At 44.6% G+C, this 21,810-nt stretch overlaps 1 protein-coding gene across 1 annotated transcript in view; it reads right to left on the bottom strand.

Annotated features, from left to right (window-relative positions):
* The window catches only part of RASSF3 (Ras association domain family member 3), an 87,190-nt gene extending 75,142 nt beyond the window's left edge, over nucleotides 1-12,048 (bottom strand). Inside the window, exon 1 of the mRNA XM_054444071.2 lies at nucleotides 11,686-12,048. Coding sequence (XP_054300046.1) covers nucleotides 11,686-11,796 — 111 coding nt within the window. The 5' untranslated portion in view covers nucleotides 11,797-12,048. The remainder of the gene's footprint in view (nucleotides 1-11,685) is intronic.
* Nucleotides 12,049-21,810: the final 9,762 nt, after the last annotated feature.

The following is a 21,810-nucleotide window of genomic DNA, read 5'->3' as shown; positions in this document are numbered from 1 at the left end:
AAGGAGCTCAGGAGTTTGACACCAGCCTGACCAACATAGTGAAACCCTGACTCTAATAAAAATACAAAAAAATAGATGACGAGTTAGTGGGTGCAGCACACCAGCATGGCACATGTATACATATGTAACTAACCTGCACATTGTGCACATGTACCCTAAAACCTAAAGTATAATAATAATAAATAAAAAGAAACAAAAAATAAATAAATAAAAATACAAAAAAAAAAAAAATGGCTGGACGTGGTGGTGCATGCCTGTAATCCCAGCTACTAAGGAGGCTGAGGCAGGAAAATAGCTTGCACCTGGGAGGCAGAGGTTGCAGTGAGCCGAGATCGCGCCACTGCACTCCAGCCTGGTGACAGAGCAAGACTGTCAAAAAGATAAAAATAAAAAATAAGTTAGGTTCTTCTAAATTCTACCAGAGTGGTTGGAAAACAAGCCCTAAATTTATTGAAATTCATAGATAAACAGGAACTTCTAGTCACCCTTTTTTTTAAAATACATGGTTAGTAGAAAACACATTACCCAACTCCCCACCTTCTGAATCCTACAGGTTTATTTATGGTGATGCTTTCTTAGCAATGCCTTTCCCATGTTGTAACTACAGGAGTAATAAGTATTTTTCTGAGTTTCAGTGATGTCAGCCTGAAACACATTCTGAAGTATTTCAAAATGCCTAGGCCGGGCACGGTGGCTCACGCCTGTAATCTCAGCACTTTGGGAGGCCCAGGCAGGTGGATTACCCGAGATCAGGAGCTCGAGACCATACAGCCTGATCAATCCCGTCTCTAATAAAAATACAAAAACTAGCCAGGCATAGTGGCGCATGCCCATAATCCCAGCTACTTGGGAGGATGAGGCAGGAGAATCGCTTGAACCTGGGAGGCGGAGGTTGCAGAGAGCCAAGATCGCGCCATTGCACTCCAGCCTGGGCAACATGAGTGAAACTCCATCTTAAAAAAACGAAAGCCTGAATATGTAATATCCTTTTGGTACAAACAGTGTAAGTCAAAAAAACCCCTGAAATTCAGCTGACCTCAAAAAAGGAGAACCATCTACCGAGCTAAAAATGCACAGACTCAAGCAGTGCTCTCTCAAAATTTTGCCTACCTCACAGACAAATGGGCAAAGGTCATGCATGGACAATTCTCACACAAGGGAGACTTACTCAGAAGTATTAAAAAAGTATTAAATTCACACTTAATTAAAGGAATGTGCCGGGCGCAGTGCCTCACGTCTGTAATCTCAGCATTCTGGGAGGTCAAGGTGGGTGGATCACCTGAGGTCAGGAGTTCAAGACCAGCCTGGCCAACATGGTGAAACCCCATCTCTACTAAAAATACAAAAATTAGAATGGCGTAGTGGCAGGCGCCTGTAATCCCAGCTACTTGGGAGGCTGAGGCAAGAGAATCTCTTGAACCTGGGAGGCGGAAGTTGCAGTAAGCTGAGATTGCGCCATTACACTCCAGCCTGGGTGACGAGTAAAACTCTGCCTCAAAAAATAATAATAAAGGAATGTAAATTAAATAGCAATAAGGTGCCTTTAGTTATTGAAGTTTTTTTTCTCTATTTTAATGACTATAGCCAATGGAAGTAAGGGTGTAATGAAACTTAAAAATAGACATAAATTGGCAATATATAACTAGAATCATAAAAAGTTACACCCTCATAATCAGTAAAATTCCATTTTTGTAAAACTATCCTATAAAATTAATCCATAATGGAAAAGGTTTCATGCTCAAGGTATTTATTAGTGCTATTTACAGTAGCAAAAATCAGAAACCTCCACATTTTCCAATATTTGGGAATAATGCCAATTCAATAAAATACAATGTAGACAACAAAATGACAGCCGAAATCAAGCAGCAGTATTCCATAATCCTGGGCTTAAATAAGGATTCAAATTTGTCAGTATAGTATTCCTCAAAAAATTAAAAACAGAATTACCATATGATTCTATAGCAACTGTTACTTATGGGTATATATCACAAAAAGTTTTAAGAGGGGTCTTTAAGAGATATTTGTACACCCTTGTTCACAGCAGCATTATTCACAAGAGCCAAAAGGTGGAAGCAATCCTAATGTCTACGGAAGAATCAATGGATAAACAAAAAGTGATATATACATACAATGGATATATTATTCAGCCTTTAAAAGGAAGGAAATTCTGACACATACTCCAAGATGAATAAATCTTGAGGATATCAAGCTAGGTAAACTAAGCCAGTTACAAAAAGACAATTACTATACAAATTCACTTATCTAGACTAGTCAAATTCAGACGAACCTATATACGCCACCCATGAAGGCAGGTTTCAATCTGTTTCATTCACCACCAAATCTCTAGCACTTAGTCTAGCATCAATGTGAATATTCAATACTTGAAAAATGAATTTTAGAAAACTATACACACACACACACACACACACACACACACAGTCAACCTGCACTAATTTCTTTTTTTTTTTTTTTTTTTTGATACGAAGTCTCACTCTGTTGCCCAAGCTGGAGTGCAGGGGCGCAATCTCGGCTCGCCACAACCTCCACCTCCCGGGTTCAAGCGATTCTCCTGCCTCAGCCTCCCGAGTAGTTGGGAGTACAGGCATGCACCACCATGCCTGCCTAATTTTTGTATTTTTAGTAGAGATGGGGTTTCACTATATTGGCCAGGCTAGTCTTGAACTCCCGACCTCGTAATCCGCCCACCTTGGCCTCCCAATGTGCTGGGATTACAGGCGTGAGCCACTGCGCCTGGCAACCTGCACTAATTTTAAGTGAACCCTTTGCTGATTATATTCTAAGTCTGTTAACTCCAAGATCTTCTAAATCTATCCTTCTGGTCTCCAATTCCCAAACTCACCCTTTTTCCTCCTCTAATTATCTCACTTTGTTTAGCATCTGGAAAAAGAACCAAGTGCTGCAATATATAATTAGTAAATTATTCTTAGCTGACTGAATCATGTGGCAGCAGTTAGCAATTACAGTCCATAAAATGCAAAATATTAAGCTTGCTCCTTTAATACTCTATGAAACATGAGCCCTCTTCTCTCCTTAAACTGAAGGCAGAGTTGTACTGAGAATGCCATTAGGTCAGTTTTATCTTATTGGCTCATGTGGAAAAAAAAAAGGGAAGTTCCCCACACAAAAGTTTCACAACCCCAAAATGCTGGTATGTGTGTCCCTGGATAGGCTGAGAAGAAACTATCCCCAACAGTAAAGGGCAAGTTCCCCTTCACAAAGAAAAATCTTTCCAACACACCAGGCTGGTACCCCCACATCCATCCATCTGCAGCCACCAAGACAATGGAGATTCAAACCTCCGGCAAGGGCTGCCAGCCCTGCTTTAGCAAACAACATTGTTCAACAAAAATATCATGCGAGCCACATGCATAATTTTAAGTTTTCCAGTAGCCACACTAAAAAATAAGTAACATTAAATTTACTTAACTCAAATATTATAGAATATTACCATTTCAACATGTAATTGCAATTTTTTAATTATCATAATATATTTTACATTCTTTCTTTCTAATCTTCAAAATCCAGTGTGTATTTTTCACAGCAATCTCAATTCAGACTAACCACGTTTCGAGTGCTCAAAAACTACATGTAGCTAGTGACTACTGTATTGTACAGCACAGTTTTAGAATGGTCACTTCTATCTCAGAATATATTTTCTGATTTGTTACTTAAGTTTTTACATATATTTCAAATACTCATCATTTTTTATGGGTTCTGACATCTTTCCTAGAGCATTATCTGGCCCTCTCCATTTAAATAAATAAATAAATAAAAAAGGCCGGGCCCGGTGGCTCACGCCTGTAATCCCAGCACTTTGGGAGGCTGAGGAGGGCAGATCACGAGGTCAGGAGTTTGAGACCAGTCTGGCCAACATGGTATAACCCCATCTCTACTTAAAAAATACAAAAATTAGCTGGGGATGGTGGCATGCCCCTGTAATCCCAGCTACTCAGGAGGCTGAGGCAGGAGAATTGCTTGAACCTAGGAGGTGGAGGTTGCAGTGAGCCGAGATCGCGCCACTGCACTCCAGCCTGGGCAACAGATCAAGACTTGTCTCAAAAAAATAAATAAATAAAATTAAGCAAACAAAAGCTATTTGACTACACTACTGATAGCCAAACCAGAACTACCTGTTTAAACTATTAAGAAAAACCTGGAATATTCAGGAGGCTGAGGCAGGAGGATCACATGGGCCCAGGAGTTCGAGGCTATAGGGCACTATTATCATGCCTGTGAATAACAACTGCATTTAGCTTGGGCAACATAGCAAGATCCCATCTCTTTAAAAACGAAAAAAGAAAAGAAAAAAAAGACCTGGAAAATAAACCAAATTTGGTTGATTTATTTGGTTAATTTTGGTTAACATTTTGGTGAATTAGCCAGTTTGGTTAACTCTGGTTGAAGTTATTTAAAAAACATTTTCTAACCTTGAAGATGATTATGTTTCTGTTGGAAGACAGTCATCAATAAGGAAATGTGATTGTTTTACACAGGGAGGTAAAACAGGAAGTGATACACTTCCACGTCAACATTCCCATCTAGATAGATGTATAGGGCCGGGCATGGTAGTTCATTCCTGTAATCCCAGCACTTTGGGAGGCCGAGGCGGGCGGATCACAAGGTCAGGAGTTCAAGACCAGCCTGGCCAACATGGTGAAACCCCATCCCTACTAAAAATATAAAAAATTAGCCGCATGTGGTGGCGCGCACCTGTAATCCCAGCTACTGGGGAGGCTGAGGCGGGGAATCGCTTGAACCCAGGAGGCAGAGGTTGCAGTGAGTGGAGATCGCATCATTGTACTCCAGCCTGGGTGACAGAGCAAGACTCCGTCTCAACCAACCAATCAATCAATCAATCAATCAATGTATAGCTTTACCACACTACAAAATAGGTGTGTTCCTGAAAAACTACATTTCAAAGTTTCCTCAAACACACTAAAGGAGCAAGCTCTTTAGGGAAAAATTAGAGAGATATTTTCATTTGCCTATTGGGTAAGCTTTTTAAAAACATTGCCAAAAGAGGCTAGGGACTGTGTATTGTTCACCACCCTAACCCCAGAGGCTAGAACAGTATCTGGCACGTAGTAGGCACACAATAAATTGTCAACTAAATATATTAATGAATAAATGATGAGTTTTCTTAAAACAAGGGGAAAGTATATAAAGTGAATTATGCCTAACCAGTAATCACAGATATCACCAATATCATCCCATTTTAAATCACTACTACCTGTAAGATACTGTGAAGGCTTATGGTCTAGTTTGGAAAGGAGGAGACATTGTGTACATTTGTGTATAAAGGAAAACTAACAGTACCAAATACTGGGACATCCATCCAAAATGAGCAGGCTTTCATTTGTTCAAGCACCTTAAGTACCAAGCATTTATTTTATGTAGTAGGTAAAAAATGCTAGTCTCTGTCCTCATTAAACAAAATATAATGACAAATTATAATTTTTGCTATGAAGGGAAAGAACAGAGGGCTTTAAGACTTTTCTGAGTCGACATGTTAAGGAGAATGGAGGGCGGCAACTCCAGGCCACGTTTCCGAGATGGCGATGGGGCCTGAAAGGAATTAAAGAGAAGGCTAATATGGCTAGAGTCCTAAAAGCTCTTACATCACAGGGTGAACAATAAGCGGGGCCTTGTAATAGAGGTAATGCCTGCTTGCCATGAGAATAAAAACTTCCTACAAGGCAAATGTGTGTAGCTCTTCAAAGAGAGGAAGATGCAAAGAAGCTAAGTTAGCCAAGACTTGTCATATAGAAGAGAAGCTCCTTTGCATGCATTTATCATATATCCTACTGTCTTTTCACCATCCCCTCTGAAGAGGGACTGCTAGCCAATGGCCTTTGGCCAAATTAGGAGTGAAATACATGCTTCAAACTGGGGCCTTTATTGAAAGACAGCTCCTTATGCTTGGAGACTTGGGGGTGGAAAATGCGAGGGCTAATGCCCAGGGCTAAGAGTTGGTGATCAGGCCACACTAGAAAGCATTTGGTCAGACTCAGTATTTTTTCTCCCAGAAAAAGAATGTTAACAGTATGACATGCACTGACTGCCAAAGGAAGTCTAAAAAGAATAACCACATTATTGGATATTTTTAGCCTTTCTTTTCAAAAACGTTTTGTGTCACTGCTTTCCAAATAATTCCAAATCTTTCAAGTTAGCCAGAAGAAGAAATGGGATAAGGAGTATACTGCTCAAATATGAGGCTTTATAAGACTGGGAACTAATTTTCTTTTGAAATTCATTTAAAGGAATATGCCTTTGTGAATCTTGCTCACACAAACACAAAATTCCAATGGATTAATATCGTGTAAGAACAGAACATATCAGACATGCAGAAAAGATGTGTAAATCACCTTGCGCTAGGCAAAACGTCTGGTGAAAATGTTTATGCCCCATAATACAGGAATTAAAAATTAGCATTTAAAAAGCTAGTATAGGCCAGGAGCGGTGGCTCACACCTGTAATCCTAGCACTTTGGGAGGCCGAGGTGGATCACCTGAGGTCAGGAGTTCCAGACCAGTTTGCCCAACATGGTGAAAGCCCGTCTCTACTAAAAATACAAAAAATTAGCCGGGCATTGTGGCAGCAGCCTGTAATCCCAGCTACTCGGGAGGCTGAGGCAGGAGAATCATTTGAACCCAGGAGGCAGAGGTTGCAGAGCTGAGATCACGCCACTGCACTCCAGCCTGGGTGACAAGAGAGAAACTCCGTCTCAAAAAAAAAAAAAAAGAAAAGAAAAAAGGCTAGTATAGTCAAAATACCTATTATGTCATAAACCACTATTCTTTTACCCCAGTGATCTAGCTCTAAAACTTCTAATGGAAACACTAATAAAAGAGTGCAGCTCATTACTGTTGATTCTAGCAATAAGACACAACCAAATAATTGAGGCACAAAAATATTTGAATAAGAAAGAGAAAACCGAAAGGGTGAAGTTGAGGCCTGCTATGTAGAGTCTAATAGGCTTACTTACTGAAAAATTCTTCAGCACAATTTTTTTTAAAGTGTGGGTTGTTCAGAAGACAATTTCATGTTTCTCAAGACTTCTTGACTATCCTACTTCTAAAGCAAAAATACTGTCTCATTTCCTTATTCCCATGAACTACCAAAGGCTCAGGAGGAGAGGTAGCTTAGCTAAGAGGTAAGACACACTCCGACAGATTATAACTTTAGACCATTTCTATTGTTTGGAAATCTGAATGTGTCCTGTATTTACAGGTAGTTTGATTTTGGTGGGAAATCAAGAAGGCAAATAATAAATTACAGAACTGTCCACATTTTTGGTTTTGCTGAAAACAATGATTAGGTGGATCCTTTGAAACACAGCGAATCCACAAATACAAATTATAAACACTGTCATGACAATATATGCAGGTCACGAAGTTGAATTTTAAGAAACAGCCAGGCGTGGTGGCTCATGCCTGTAATCCCAGCACGTTGGGAGGCCGAGAAGGGCAGATCACTTAAGGTCAGAAGTTCAAGACCAGCCTGGCCAACATGGCAAAACCTCATCTCGACTAAAATACAAAAAAAAAAAAAAAAAGGCCAGGCCTGGCCGCAGGTGCCTGTAATCCCAACTACTCAGGAGGCTGAGGTACGAGAATCATTTGATCCTGGGAGACGGAGGTTGCAGTGAGCCAAGATCCTGCCACTGCACTCCAGTCTGGGTGACACAGTGAGAATCTATCTCAAAAAAAAAAAGAAATGTTAGAAACTCTTAAATTTTAGGTGTCCTTACTTGCAAAGGGAATACGGAGCCATAAAATTATTTTTATAGCTAAAAAGTAACAAAATAGAGAGTGTAATTTGAGTCAGAAAACCTGAGTTCCAGCCTTCTTGCTATCTAGGTGTGGGCCTTATACAATCACTAAATAATACCTCCCCCTTTCATTAAGTTAATGTTTCATACAGTTTTTGGGACAACCATAAAATAGAGTACATTTGAAAATGGTAAAGATCAGGGGCCAGGCGCAGTGGCTCACGCCTGTAATCCCAGCACTTTGGGAGGCCGAGGCGGGCAGATCACCCGAGGTCAGGAATTCACGACCAGCCTGGCCAACATGGTGAGACCCCATCTCTACTACAAAATTTAGCTGGGTATGGTGGCAGGTGCCTGTAATCCCAGCTACTCGGGAGGCTGAGGCAGGAGAATCGTTTGCACGCGGGAGACGGAGGTTGCAGTGAGCCGAGATCACGCTATTGCACTCCAGCCTGGGCAACAAGAGTGAAACTCCATCTCAAAAAAAAAAAAAAAGAAATGGTAAAGACCCAGTTATTATCAAATCAGGAAAACATTCATTCATTCAGCTTGCATTCACTGAGCAACTACTGTATATCAGGTACTGATCCATACCCTGGGGATACAATAAACATGACATTCAAACTGCCACAAAAGGTCATAGGTTCATTCCCTTTATATCTTTTAGACAGTTCTGTTTTTGAGACAGGGTCTCGCTCTGTTGCCCAGGCTGGAGTGCAGTGGTACGATCACAGCTCACTGCAACCTCTGCCTCCCGGCCTTAAGCAATGCTCCCACCTCAGTCTCCCAAATAGCTGGGACTACAGGCGGGCGCCACCATGCCTAACTAATTTTTGCATTTTTTTTGTAGAGACAGGGTTTCGCCATGTTGTCCAGGCTGGTCTCAAACTCCTGGGCTCAAGCAATCCTCCCATCTCAGCCTCCCAAAGTGCTGGAATTACAGGCGTGAGCTACCACACCTGGCCTAGACAGGTTTTTAACCCTTTTCCATTTTTGTTGTTGTTCTTGTTGTTAAGAATGGGGTTTAAAGTAAGAAAGAAAATGGTAACATTTTCTTTATAAGGTTTTTGTTACTGTTGGGGATAGAAAGAAGTTGCGCTATGTTCCCTTGCCTGGCAAGAGAAGAAAGAAATTTCTAGTCCACCCGCTCCCTCACCCCTTTCTCCCCATTCTGCATTTACCACAAACATCTTGTTTTCTCCGGATATTTTCAAGAAATCTAGAAACCTCATTCTTCTCACTTTTCCACCAGGTGGTACAGCATCCAAAAAAAAAAAATCACTATATCTCTATATCTCTAATAGATCCTTCTAGCAATATCTCTCTTTCCATCTGTCTAGAGAAAGGATAAATTTCACTACTATGCTATATGTCAGAAGTGCTTACCTTATTCTTATAATCATCAGCATGAAAATGAAGAAAAAGGCTTATCTAACCTTAGATAAAAGAAATGTTCTACATTAAGAGTGCTTTGCTTTATATTTATGATGTTTTACTTCCCTAATTCACCAATCTTACCAGGAATTTAAAACATTCATATCACTTCTTTAAATAAACCACAATGCTCACTAAAATTCATAGTTTGGAACACTTTCTCTGCCTGGCAAATAACTTCTACAACTCAGCACCTTACATGTGTTATGTTAGAAGGGAAAAATATGCAGGCAATAAAGCTTCAAATACACATATGAAGCTCTTCAAGCACGAACTATGTCTTCCTGTCCTGATTTCCAACACGATATTTCAAAATACACATTAATGTTAGACTAATTCTAAATGCTAAATACTACTACCCTGAGTATAATATATATGCTAGATGATACATAAATGATTGCATACAACATAGAAACAATAAATGCGCTGGGGGCGGTGGTTCACATCTGTAATCCCTGCACTTTGGGAGGCCAAGGCGGGCAGATTACCTGAGGCCAGGAGTTCGAGACCAGCCTGGCCAACATGGTTAAATCCCATCTCTACTAAAAATACAAAAATTAGCCAGATGTGGTGGTGCATGCCTGTAATCTCAGCTACTCGGGAAGCTGAGGCAAGGGAATTGCTTGAACCAGGGAAGCTGAGGTTGCAGTGAGCTGAGATCACACGACTGCACTCCAGCCTGGGTAACACAGTGAGACTCCATCTCAAAAAAAAAAAAAAAAAAAGAAAGAAAAGAAACGCTAAATGCATATAAACCTAGAAAAAAAACTGATGTCTTTACTCTTTAAAGCACTAAAGGATTCTCATACAATTCAAATCTGAATACTTTGGCCCTTGTGGCATCTCACCCCTGGAGAATCCAAGAACCAGCCAGTTTTCAGGAGATTAGCAGACACCTCTGGAATAAACTTCAAACTAGCATGAGTTCCTTTTCCTGTCAAGTGGTGAAAGCAACATAAATGAAAGGAGAAAATGCAAAATGGAGAAGGGGAAGAGAGAGGCCAAAAAAGAGAAAGCAAAATGAAAAAAGCATAAGCAAATGCAATTTTTCTATAACCCAGGGAGGGTGGGCATCGGAAGGAGAGGGCATTTCCAACTTCCAAACTTCACAGCAATCTCATGCTCTTAGAACACACTCTGCTGAAAGTAAGAGATCCCACTCAAAGTGACTCGTAAATAGTGGGGCCTTAAGCCTTAGAAACAATACAAGACGGACAACTATGGCACCGGGACTTGAGATTAACTGCGGTTACTGAATAAGGGCACTTGACTTCAGCTTACCCTTCACCGTCTCCTCTCCTCCTCCTGGTTTGGGACTTAAGAGCCTGAAAAGACTAGAACTTCCGAATTTTAGAAAGAATTTTACTTCAGAAAGTGGCTAAACTTAAGAGGTCTGTCAAGACCACCCTGACAGATTGCACCCTCCCACATCCACCAAAAAAAGTTATCATCCGGCCCCTGAACGATTCTTCTTGCTTCCAGTCTCTAGGTCTCAGTCCGGTATTAATAGAAATGTTTGAAGAACGCCTGTTTTCTAAAAGCAACAAATTTGTTCCATTACAATCTTCTGTAATCTGATGTGAGCGTGGCCGGGTTGGCCCGGCTCCCTGGTGCGGCTCCTAGTGCCAGGAGGCCGCGGGTTCTAGCACCGGGCTCCTCAGTCCAGCCGACGTGCCCCGTTTCGGGAAGGCCTCCCAAAAAACACGGCTACGGCTGGCGAAACTGGCACAAGTTCCCTTCCCATTTTTTCCCAACTCGTGCTTCCCACGGCGTGCTGCCTCCAAAAAAGGAAGAAACCGGCGAAAAGGTTAGCTGTCGCTGGCTAGTATTTAGCATAGGAGCTTGTTTACAAAACATCTGGGCACCAAAAAACCTAGCTTTACAGGAAACGCACAACCCTGAGTCCCGCAACCGAGATTCAGTGAGCGCCTACGGTAGCAAGGCCCGCGGTGCGCCTCCCCACCAGGGCGCCCGGGCCAGGAAGAGGGGAGGCCAGGTCACCCGGCCACCCCTAGCTATTACACGTTGACCCAAGCCACTCTGGGGGCCACAGATGAGTAAGCAGACTAACAGGAAGGACAGGCGCGCGAACCCGACCGTCGACCCAGCGGGGAAGCGAAGGGGAAACATGGGGGAGTGGCCCGGGGACGCCTGCTGGCTCCGGGGCTGCTCCCCGCAGGCGGCGGCCCGAGGCGAAGCTGCAGAGGCCATCTGGCGCGGAAGGCAGAAGCCGGCCCTCAGCCTCCCCGCCCTTCCTCCGCCTTCCCTCGTCCACATGCACAAGCTCCAGGCACGTTCCCGAGACCCGAAAAGGCAGAAGCCACTTCTCGGCCCGCTCCTCCTTCCCGGCGAGCATCCCCCGAGCGCCCCGCAGAGACACGTGGAGTCAGGGGGCGCGGGCTGGCGGGTTCCCTGGAGCTCTGGGGCGCGGGCTGCAGCGCCCGCCGCGCGCCACTCACTTGCTGGCCGGAGCGGGGCTTGCCCTGGGGCGCTCTCCTGAAGAAGGAGGTCCTGGCGGTGAAGAAGAAGTCCTCGGCGTCCTCCTCCAGGCTGCTGTAGCCGCTGCTCATGCTGCCGGTCCCGTCGCGCGCGGGCGGCCTCCCCGGGGCGCAGGCGGCCAGGGAGGGGGTGCGGCGCCCGCCAGCCCCGCGAGGTTCCCGGCGCGCGGCCCCGGGCAGTCCTGCTGCAGCTGCGGCCGCCGCTCAATCAGGCTGTCCCGGCCCCTCCCGCCGCCTCCCCGCCCGGCTCCAGGCGCGGCTCGGCCCGGGTGCGCCCGCGACCCCGCCTCCCTGGGCCCCGCCCCGGACGGGCGACCGGCCGAGCCCCACCCCGCGCGGCCGCGACCCTCCCCACCCGCCCGCAGGTAGGGGGAGCCCGGCCCGCCCCTTCCAGGCGCGCGGGTTTCTCCCGACAGCGTCGCGGAACCCGGAAAGCCGGGCGTTAGGGCCGCGTCTGGTGGGGCTGTGCTCGGGTTGCTTCCTCAACCTCCCGGAAACGCAAATTCCTCTGCGAGCCGTCCGCCCGCCCCCAGCCTCGCTGGCTCGAGTTTCGGAGAGGGCGGGAGCAGAGCGGGGAACTTTCTCTGCGTCCACTCCCTGCTCGTCCGCCCTCCAGGGTCCTGTGGGGGTTGGTGGGGGTTGCCCGGCCGAGGGACCCCCCCCAGGTCCCACGGCTTCCTGCAGCCGCAACGCCCAGTCCTGAACCCCAGCAGCTCGCCCCTCCTGGAGGATTTCAAGTTGGCAGAGATGGGTGGGGAGGTCAACAACTGGGTTGTTTATTCGAATGAAAACATCCTTTCTGGTCATTCATTTGAGCTTCGGTCTTACCCTTTTCCCCTTCTTTCTAGCGAGGGCTCACTTCCAAATAAGATCGTTATCTTAGGCGCACTCAGTGCAACTGAAGGGTGAACTAGTTCTATAGCTACAGAACAATCGAGTGCTTATTAATTAAATGTGCTTTGTAAATGTCCCCGCCACAATCAGCCTTCCACGGTCACCCACAAGGCATGGTTTAAGTGGTGGGGATAAGGAGATCAGGGAATTCTAGCCATCCACGTACAAAAAAAGTTTCCATATTTTCTAAAATTCTTCAGTCAGCTAATCCTCTTAAAGCCACCTGTGGGTAACAGTCTTTTACACCTTGGTGTTACTGCACTGATTTAAATCATACTAATTTCAAGATCTTGACTGAAAGGTTCTTTTGAAGCTGCAAGCCCTGCTATGGTTAGCGAGCTTCAGAAGAGGTTTCATTAGGAGGGGAAGAGAGACGTTAGAAAAGAGAAAATGTCCACCCATCATAGCCAAACTAGCCAAACTCTCTTACATTATCTCCTTCAATCCTCCGAGCAACTCTGTAAGGTAGGTAGTGCTATTTTATGCCGATTTTACACCTAGAGCAGCAGCTGAGGCTTAAAGAGAGGAAAGTGGCTGTGGGTGGCAGTACTCGGACCGTTCTACTTTGCGTTCTGTTGATCTGAACGGGGTCACATACCCTACTGGGTTCTCTGCTTAGTCTCGGTCAGCCGTGCTCTTTAGTGGACTACAGGAGGAAGAGTTGGACCCGAAATGACGGGAAGGAGAGAAGAATTGACTCATGAGTCATCCTACTGTCCCCAGGCTGAAAGAAGGCTTGCAAACCTGCTCCACCTTCGGGCTTACACATCCATCTTGTAAACTAGTATATTACCCCACGTGATTCACAACAACTCCAGAAGGAGGGCCTTTGAGTTACAGCCCATTTTAAAGGTCCTACAACATTAAAGTCTTCTCGGCCGCACAGCTACTGAATGATAGGAAGCCAGGAATTCTAACTCCATATAGTTTCACCCAGCTTAAGCTGATCCGTGTGTGTGCCATGCACATAATCTAATGTAGGAGAATAGGGCTTTATGACAAATTTTTCTTATTTGGTTTCTCTTATTTCATTATTCAGATATAATATTAGCGCAGCTCTTATTAAATATTCCAATGTAAGAATAATGTGTAGGTTAAGGACTTAAATTACCCATTTAATTGTGGGTAGAAAGGGGAAAATAATTTTACCCAGAACAAGTTGAAGTTTATGAATACTTTGAGGAAAAATGCATTAAAATGCTTTATTGGCCAGGCGCGATGACTCACGCCTGAGGAGGCAGAGGCGGGTGGATCACCTGAGGTCAGGAGTTGGAAACCAGCCTGGCCAACGTGGTGAAACCCCGCCTCTACTAAAACTACAAAAATTATTTGGGCGTGGTGGAGCGCGTCTGTAATCCCAGCTACTCGGGAGGCTGAGGCAGGAGAATTGCTTGAACCCGGAGGGGTGTAGGTTACAGTGACCCGAGATGGCGCCATTGCACTCCAGCCTGGGCGACAAGAGCAAAACTTCGTCTCAATAAATAAATAAATAAATAACTTTATGATGCACCACACCATAAAAATGATTTTTTTCATTGTATTATTTTTAAGCTCCAAAGGACTGGATTAATTTGTATATCTGTCAGCATACCATCAGAATCAGTTATAATAAAAAGGCATGATTGAGTGGGGCACAGGGAGAAGCTGAGGTGGAGGATCACTTGAACTCAAGAGTTCCTATCCAGTCTGACCAACATAGTGAGACCTTTTCTCTAAAAAAAAAAGATTTTTTTATAAAGGCGTGATTAGGCCAGGCATGGTGGTTTACGCCTGTAATCCCAGCACTTTGGAAGGCCGAGGTGGGACTATTGCTTGAAGCCAGGAGTTCAAGACCAGCCTGGGCAACAAAATGAGACCCTGTCTCTACAAAAACAAAAACAAAAAACAAACAAAAAAAATTAGCCAATGTGTTGTCACATGCCAGTGGTCCCAGCTACTCAGGAGGCTAGGTGGGAGGATCACTTGAGCCCAGAAGTTTGAGGCTGTAATGAACTATGATCTTACCACTGCACTCTAGCCTGGGTAACAGAGTAAGAGTCTGTCTCTTAAAAAAATAAATAAATAAAATAATTTAAAAAGCCACGATCAAATAATGAAATGGAAGCACTGCTTTTAAGCAACAAAAAACAATAAATAAATAAATAAAGGAAAAGGCCGAGTGAGGTGGCTCACGCCTGTAATGCCAGCATTTTGGGAGGCCGAGGCCGGCAGATCACTTGAGGTCAGGAGTTCAAGACCAGCCTGACCAACATGGTGAAACCCCATCTCTACTAAAAATATATAAAAAATTAGCCAGGCATGATGGCGCCTGCCTGTAGTCCCAGCTATTCGGGAGGCTGAGGCAGGAGAGTCACTTGAACCCTGGAGGCAGAGGTTGCAGTGAGCCGAGATCACACCACTGCACTCCATCCTGGGTGACAGAGGGAGACTCTGCCTCAAAAAATAAATAAATAAATAAAGGAAGGAAGGAAGGAAGAATTGTGATTTTGTTTCCTAAAAGCAGCATAATGATATTTGTATATTTTTCTGGTAGCTTTTTTTTTTTTTTTTTTGAGACAGGGTCTCACTTTGTTGCTGGAGTGCAGTGGTGCCGTGTTGGCTCACTGCAGCCTCGACCTCCCAAGCTCAAGCAATCCTCCCACCTCAGCTTCCCCAGTAGCTGGGACGACAGGCATAAGCCACCAGGCCTGGCTAATTTTTATATTTTTTTTGTAGAGACAAGATCTCACTATGTTGCCCAGGCTGGTCTTGATGAACTCCTGGGCTCAAGTGATCCTCCCACCTTGGCCTCCAAAAGGGCTGGGATTACAGGTGTGAGCCACCATGCCTAGCCTGGTAGCATTTTTAATTAAAATATTGTGAATTTAAAATTTAGCTCATGAAAATTGTATCTGTAAAAATTCAAAATGTCATGTTAAGCAACTAGACATTTTTAACATTTCAAATTCAGAGAAGGGGGTGGAAAAATAAAATTAAATGTATGCAACCAAGTTCAAGTTTTTTGTTTTTTTGAGACGCAGTCTCACTCTGTCGCCCAGGCTGGAGTGCAGTGCTACGATCTCAGCTCACTGCAACCTCTGCCTCCCGGGTTCAAGCGATCCTCCCACCTCAGCCTCCCGAGTAGCTAGGATTACAGGCACGCACCGCCTTACCCGGCCAATTTTTGTATTTTTAGTAGAGACGGTTTCACCATGTTGGCCAGGCTGGTCTCAAACTCCTGACCTCAGGTGATCTGCCTGCCTTGGCTATCACTGACTTTTATGTGACCTTTAACAATTTAATTAACTTCTCTATGCCTCAGGTTTATCAGCAGCAAAATGGGGATGACAATGTCCTCATTTTATTTTCTTTGGTTTACTGTAAGGATTAAGTGAAAGAATCCAGGCAAAGTCCTTGGCATAGAATAGGATCAAGCAAATATTCATCTTTCTTGCCCCAAATATTAGACCTTATTGCATACTTAACATTCATCACTCACTTCTTTCTTGTTAACTAAACAAGGACTTTAATTCAAGAATCCCCTCAGGAAAAGAAGTCCAATCTCAGCTCAGGGGTAAGGCCTGACGTGCTGAGTCAGTCATGGTGGTCCCATTCCCCTTGCCAGGGATTGCTTTAGGCATGGACAGGTCTCACAGACCTGACCACTGAGACGAGAGGGAAAGTTGGCTTGGTGCCTTTTGGGAAGATGTTCCTCACTTTTAAAAGAAACCTACAAAAAAGACGATGTCTTCTTCCTCTGGACCTTGCATGCTTGCATATGGTACCTAGGAATTCTGTAGCCATATTGTGGACAAAACAGACACCATGGCAAAGCAGAACAATACAAAGACTTCATAGCTCTTTGATTAACCAGGTTTGACACCGCCCTAATTAGGACTTCTTGTTATGTGACAGAAAATATTATCTCGCTGCTTTTTTTTTTTTGAGACGGAGTTTTGCTCTTTTTGCCCAGGCTGGAGTGCAATGGTGCAATCTCGGCTCACCACAACCTCCGCCTCCCAGGTTCAAGCGATTCTCCTGCCTCAGCCTCCCGAGTAGCTGGGATTACAGGCATGCGCCACTACCCTGGCTAATTCTGTATTTTTAGTAGAGATAGGGTTTCTCCATGTTGGTCAGGCTGGTCTTGAGCTCCCGACCTCAGGTGATCCACCCGCCTCGGCCTCCCAAAGTGCTGGGATTACAGGCGTGAGCCACCGCGCCTGGCCTAGATATTGTCTTGTTTAAGCCAGTTGAGTTGACCTGTTATCATCCTATATTCCCATCATTTTGTTCCTGCTGGAATAGTCATATCTCTCATAATATTTCTGCCAAGTTCTGTTCTCCTCCATCGACATTGGTAGAATCAGTAGAGACAGATAGAAAAAGAAGTAAGAGTTTTTAAATGATTGCTAAGTTGTTCCCCTGAAGATAATTTAGAAAGTTCATTCTCTTACCTTAAAAAAAACAAAAACAAAAAAACCTGTAACAGAGGTATTTAAATTGGTTTTAAAAAGGAAAAAAATATGTTCTAAAATTTCTCTCAATTCTGACAGGCTGGGTGTGGTGGCTCACACCTGTAATCCCAGCACTTTGGGAGGCTGAGGCAGGCAGATCACCTGAGGTCAGGAGTTCAAGACCAGCCAGGCCAACATGGTGAAACCCCATCTCTACTAAAAAAAATACCAAAATTAGCTGGATGTGGTGGGTGCCTGCAATCCCAGCTACTCGAGAGGCTGAGGCAGAAGAATCACTTGAACCAGGAAGGTGGAGGTTGCAGTGAGCCGAGATGGCACCACTGTACTCCAGCCTGGGCAACAGAGCAAGGCTCTGCCAAAAAAAAAAAAAAATCTATGACACACTCAATGATAAGAGTTGGTTACATGGCCAGGCGCGGTGGCTCACGCCTGTAATCCCAGCACTTTGGGAGGCTGAGGCGGGCGGATCACGAGGTCGGGAGATCGAGACCACGGTGAAACTCCGTCTGTACTAAAAATACAAAAAATTAGCTGGGTGCGGTGGTGGGTGCCTGTAGTCCCAGCTACTCGAGAGGCTGAGGCAGAAGAATCGCTTGAACCTGGGAGGCGGAGCTTGCAGTGAGCCGAGATCGCGCCACTGCACTCCAGCCTGGGCGACAGAGCGAGACTCCATCTCAAAAAAAAAAAAAGAGTTGGTTACATCAGGCTGGTAGCTGGAGGACAGGCTCTTAATAGCTGAACCAATACAATCAGCGGCTCTTCTCTTTGGTCAGTGCCTATTGGCTGCAACTGTCACCCTGGTTGCTTCCATTTTGTTCATGACAATGACAGGAATAAATGGTATAATAACTGAAAGGCAATGTGTTTGGTTGTTAAGTATGTGGGGTGAGAAATCAGCCTGGGCTGGGCACAGTGGCTCACACCTGTAATCCTAGCATTTGGAGAGGCTGAGGCAGGCAGGTAGCTTGAACCCAGGAGTTGGAGACCAGCCTGGACAACATGACGAAACCCTGTCTCTACAAAAGATACAAAAATTAGGCGGGCATGGTGGTGCATGCCTGTAGTCCCAGCTACTCAAGAGGCTGAGGTGGGAGGATTGCTTGAGCCTGGGATGTCAAGGCTACAGTGAGCCATGATCAGGCCACTGCACTCCAGCCTGGGCAACGGAGTCAAACCCTGTCTAAAAAAAAAGAAAACCTGTAATCGGAGCACTTTGGGAGACTGAGGTGGGCAGATCACGAGGTCAGGAGATCGAGACCATCCTGGCCAACATGGTGAAACCCCATCTCTACTAAAAATACAAAAATTAGCTGGGCGTGGTGGTGCACGCCTATAGTCCCAGCTAGGAGAATGACTTGGACCCAGGAGGCGGACATTGCAGTGAGCCGAGATCGTGCCACTGCACTCCAGCCTGGTGACAGAGCAAGACTCCATCTCAAAAAAGAAAAAAAAAAAAGAAAAAAAGAAAGAAAAAAAAAGAAATCAAACTGCCTGTGTTCAAATGTGGGCTCAGATGGTGTGACCCACTGCATATTATCTAACCTGGTTAAACCTCATTTCTACATCTGGAAAGGGAGGGTAATAAAATCTTACCTTATAGGATTCTTAAAGGGATTAAGTAAACTAAGACATGCAAAACATTGTGCCTGGCACATAATAAAAGGTCATGATGTTAGCTAATATGATTACATATAAGGATAGTATTTCCATGTTTGGGCACATCCTCAATAATCAAGGAAAGGATGTGTTGCCTGTGAGCCTGGAGGTAAACCCGGTTTATAGGACAAGGTGGGGGAGAAAAGCAAATGGCTTTTGCATCACTAGATTTGTCCATCCAACATATCTAGGACCTAATGAGCTGAAATATTTTGTGCAAAGGGCACTACCTGGTACGAGGACTGCAAGATAAACCCCATAGTTTGGTATCTGTGTCCAAGTGAATTTCATCATAGGCTTCTGCATTTCCTCAATACTGTGATAAGAACTGGCCAAGGGAAAGCATACACCTGATGAAAAAATCCTTGATCATCATAATCATGTTACCTTGTATCTCAGACCCTCAAAGCCCTTGACATTAATGCTTACTCTGACCAAGTCATAATTACCTTTCTCCTTTGAAAGATGAAGAAACAAACAACAACAACAACAACAAAAGTTAAAGAAACCAAACAGATAAATGGAAGAGCTACACTCCCAACTTTTTTTTTCTTTTTTTTTGAGACAGAGTTTTGCACTGTCACCCAGACTGGAGTGCAGCACCGCAATCTCAGTCCACTGCAACCTCCGCCTCCCAGTTTCAAGCGATTCTCCTACCTCAGCCTCCCAAGTAGCTGGGATTACAGGTGCCCGCCACCATGCCCAGCTAATTTTTGTATTTTTAGTAGAGATGGGGTTTCACCATGTTGGCGAGGCTGGTCTCAAACTCCTGACCTTGTGATCCACCCACCTTGGCCTCCCAAGTGCTGGGATTACAGGCGTGAGCCACCACGCCTGGCCTACACCCCGAATTTGGGAGAGTAAAGAGTATAGGGAGAAATCCTTCTTCAGTTGTGAGGCTTTCTGTTTTTCTTTCTTTCTTTCTTTCTTTTTTTCATTTTTAGAGATTGGATCTCACTATGTTGCCCAGGCTGGCCTCAAACTCCTGGGCTCAGCGTGGTGTATAGCTGGGACTACAGATCGTGTGTGCCACTGCTCCGAGCTGACTTTTTTTTTCTTTTTTTTCTTTTTTTTTCTGAGACGGAGTCTCGCTCTATCGCCAGTCTGGAGTGTAGTGGCACGATCTTAGCTCACTGCAACCTCTGCCTCCCAGGTTCAAGCGATTCCCCTGTCTCAGCTTCCAGAGTAGCTGGGACTACAGGTGTGCACCACCACGCCCGGCTAATTTTTTTTGTATTTTAGTAGAGACGGGGTTTCACCATGTTGGCCAGGATGGTCTCGATCTCCTGACCTCATGATCCACCCGCCTCGGCCTCCCAAAGTGCTGGGATTACAGGCGTGAGCCACTGTGCCCGGCCCCGTTATAACATTTAAAAAAAAAATAGAGATGAGGTCTCACTATGTTGCCCAGGCTAGTCTCAAACTCCTGAGCTCAAGCAATCCTCCCACCTCAACCTCCCAAAGTGCCAGGATTATAGACGTGAGCCACCACGCCTGGCCTATGCGTGCAATATTTCTTAATTTTTTTTTTTTTTTTTTTTTTTCTGAGACGAAGTCTCGCTCTGTCACCCAGGCTGGAGTGCAGTGACATGATCTCGGCTCACTGCAAGCTCGGACTCCTAGGTTCACGCCATTCTCCTGCCTCAGCCTCCCGAGTAGTTGGGACCATAGGCGTCTGCCACCACGCCCGGCTAATTTTTTGTATTTTTAGTAGAGACGGGGTTTCACCTTGTTAGCCAGGATGGTCTTGATCTCCTGACCTCGTGATCTGCCCGCCTCGGCCTCCCAAAGTGCGGGGATTACAGGCATGAGCCACTTTGCCTGGCCTTATATTTCTTAATTATTTTTAAGAGACAGAGTCTTGCTCTCTTGCCCAGGCTGGAGTGCAATGGCCTGATCACAGCTCACTGAAGCCTCCCCCTCCCAGGGTCAAGTGATCCTCCCACCTCGGCCTCCTGAGTAGCTGGGACTACAGGCACGCACCATCATGCCAGCTAATTTTTTATAGAGACGGGGTCCCTCCATGTTGCCCAGGCTGGTCTCAAACTCCTGGGCTCTAGCAATCCACCCACCTCAGCCTCCCATAGTGCTGGGGTTACAAGCCAAGCCCAGTCATATTCTTAATTTTATAGTAAAATAAACTGAAAGGCAGATGGTAATTGAAATTTTTTAAACAACTACATTTTAATACTATGAGGATCTTCATCCATAGATGATGGCGTTAGAGCAGGGCCTCAGACCTAAAGCTTCTGAAAACTTAAGTCATGGTAGTAAAGCAGACTCTCACCAACAATTTTGTGGAAAATATTTTGTTTTGAAATAGCAATAACTACTAGAATGGTTTCTATTTTTTAAATTTTTTATTACATATTTTTTAAGACAAGGTCTCACTCTGTCACCTAGGCTGAGTGCAGTGGTGGGATCATGGCTCACTATAGCTTCAACCTCCCAGGTTCAATTGATCCTTCTGCTTCAGCCTCCCGACTAGCTGGGACTACAGGCATGTGCCACCATGCCCAGCTGATTGATTTGTTTATTTATTGAGACATGGTCTCCCTGTGTTGCCCAGGCTGGTCTCAAGCTCCTGAGCTCCAGCAGTCCTCCTACTGTGGCCTCCCAAAGTATTCGGAGTACAGACATGAGCCACTGCACCCAGCCTAAAATAGTTTAAATGAGGCCTAGATGGATAAAAATAGAATATGACCCTGTTTGGGGCACTATGGAAGGTTACAATGGCATTAAGAGAAGACTGAAGAAAGGAGAAAGCAATATAGCACCTCTATATCTAAAAATTGATTTCCCATAGTAATCGAAACAGAAAAAGACAGAAATCAATTTAAGCTTGAGAAACCAAATATAGTAACAATGTTTTAAAACTTTAAGTTATAGCTTCATAAATAAAAAAAATTCTAAAACCACACAAAACCACTGGGGTCTAAGATGTCTGTTGGTAATTTCCACTTAGTATTATTACCTACATATAGGTCACAGTTAAAAATTCATTGTTAATTCTTTCAGTCACGCTACAAAGATGATGCGTATATGGTGAATGGAAGCAGTGGAGAATTCTAGCTTCCCTCAA

The sequence above is a fragment of the Pongo pygmaeus genome, chromosome 10 (assembly GCF_028885625.2).
Source record: "Pongo pygmaeus isolate AG05252 chromosome 10, NHGRI_mPonPyg2-v2.0_pri, whole genome shotgun sequence".
Classification (NCBI taxonomy): domain Eukaryota; kingdom Metazoa; phylum Chordata; class Mammalia; order Primates; family Hominidae; genus Pongo; species Pongo pygmaeus.
The sequence above is the reverse complement of the archived record's forward strand: the minus strand, read 5'-3'. Positions and strand labels throughout refer to the sequence as shown.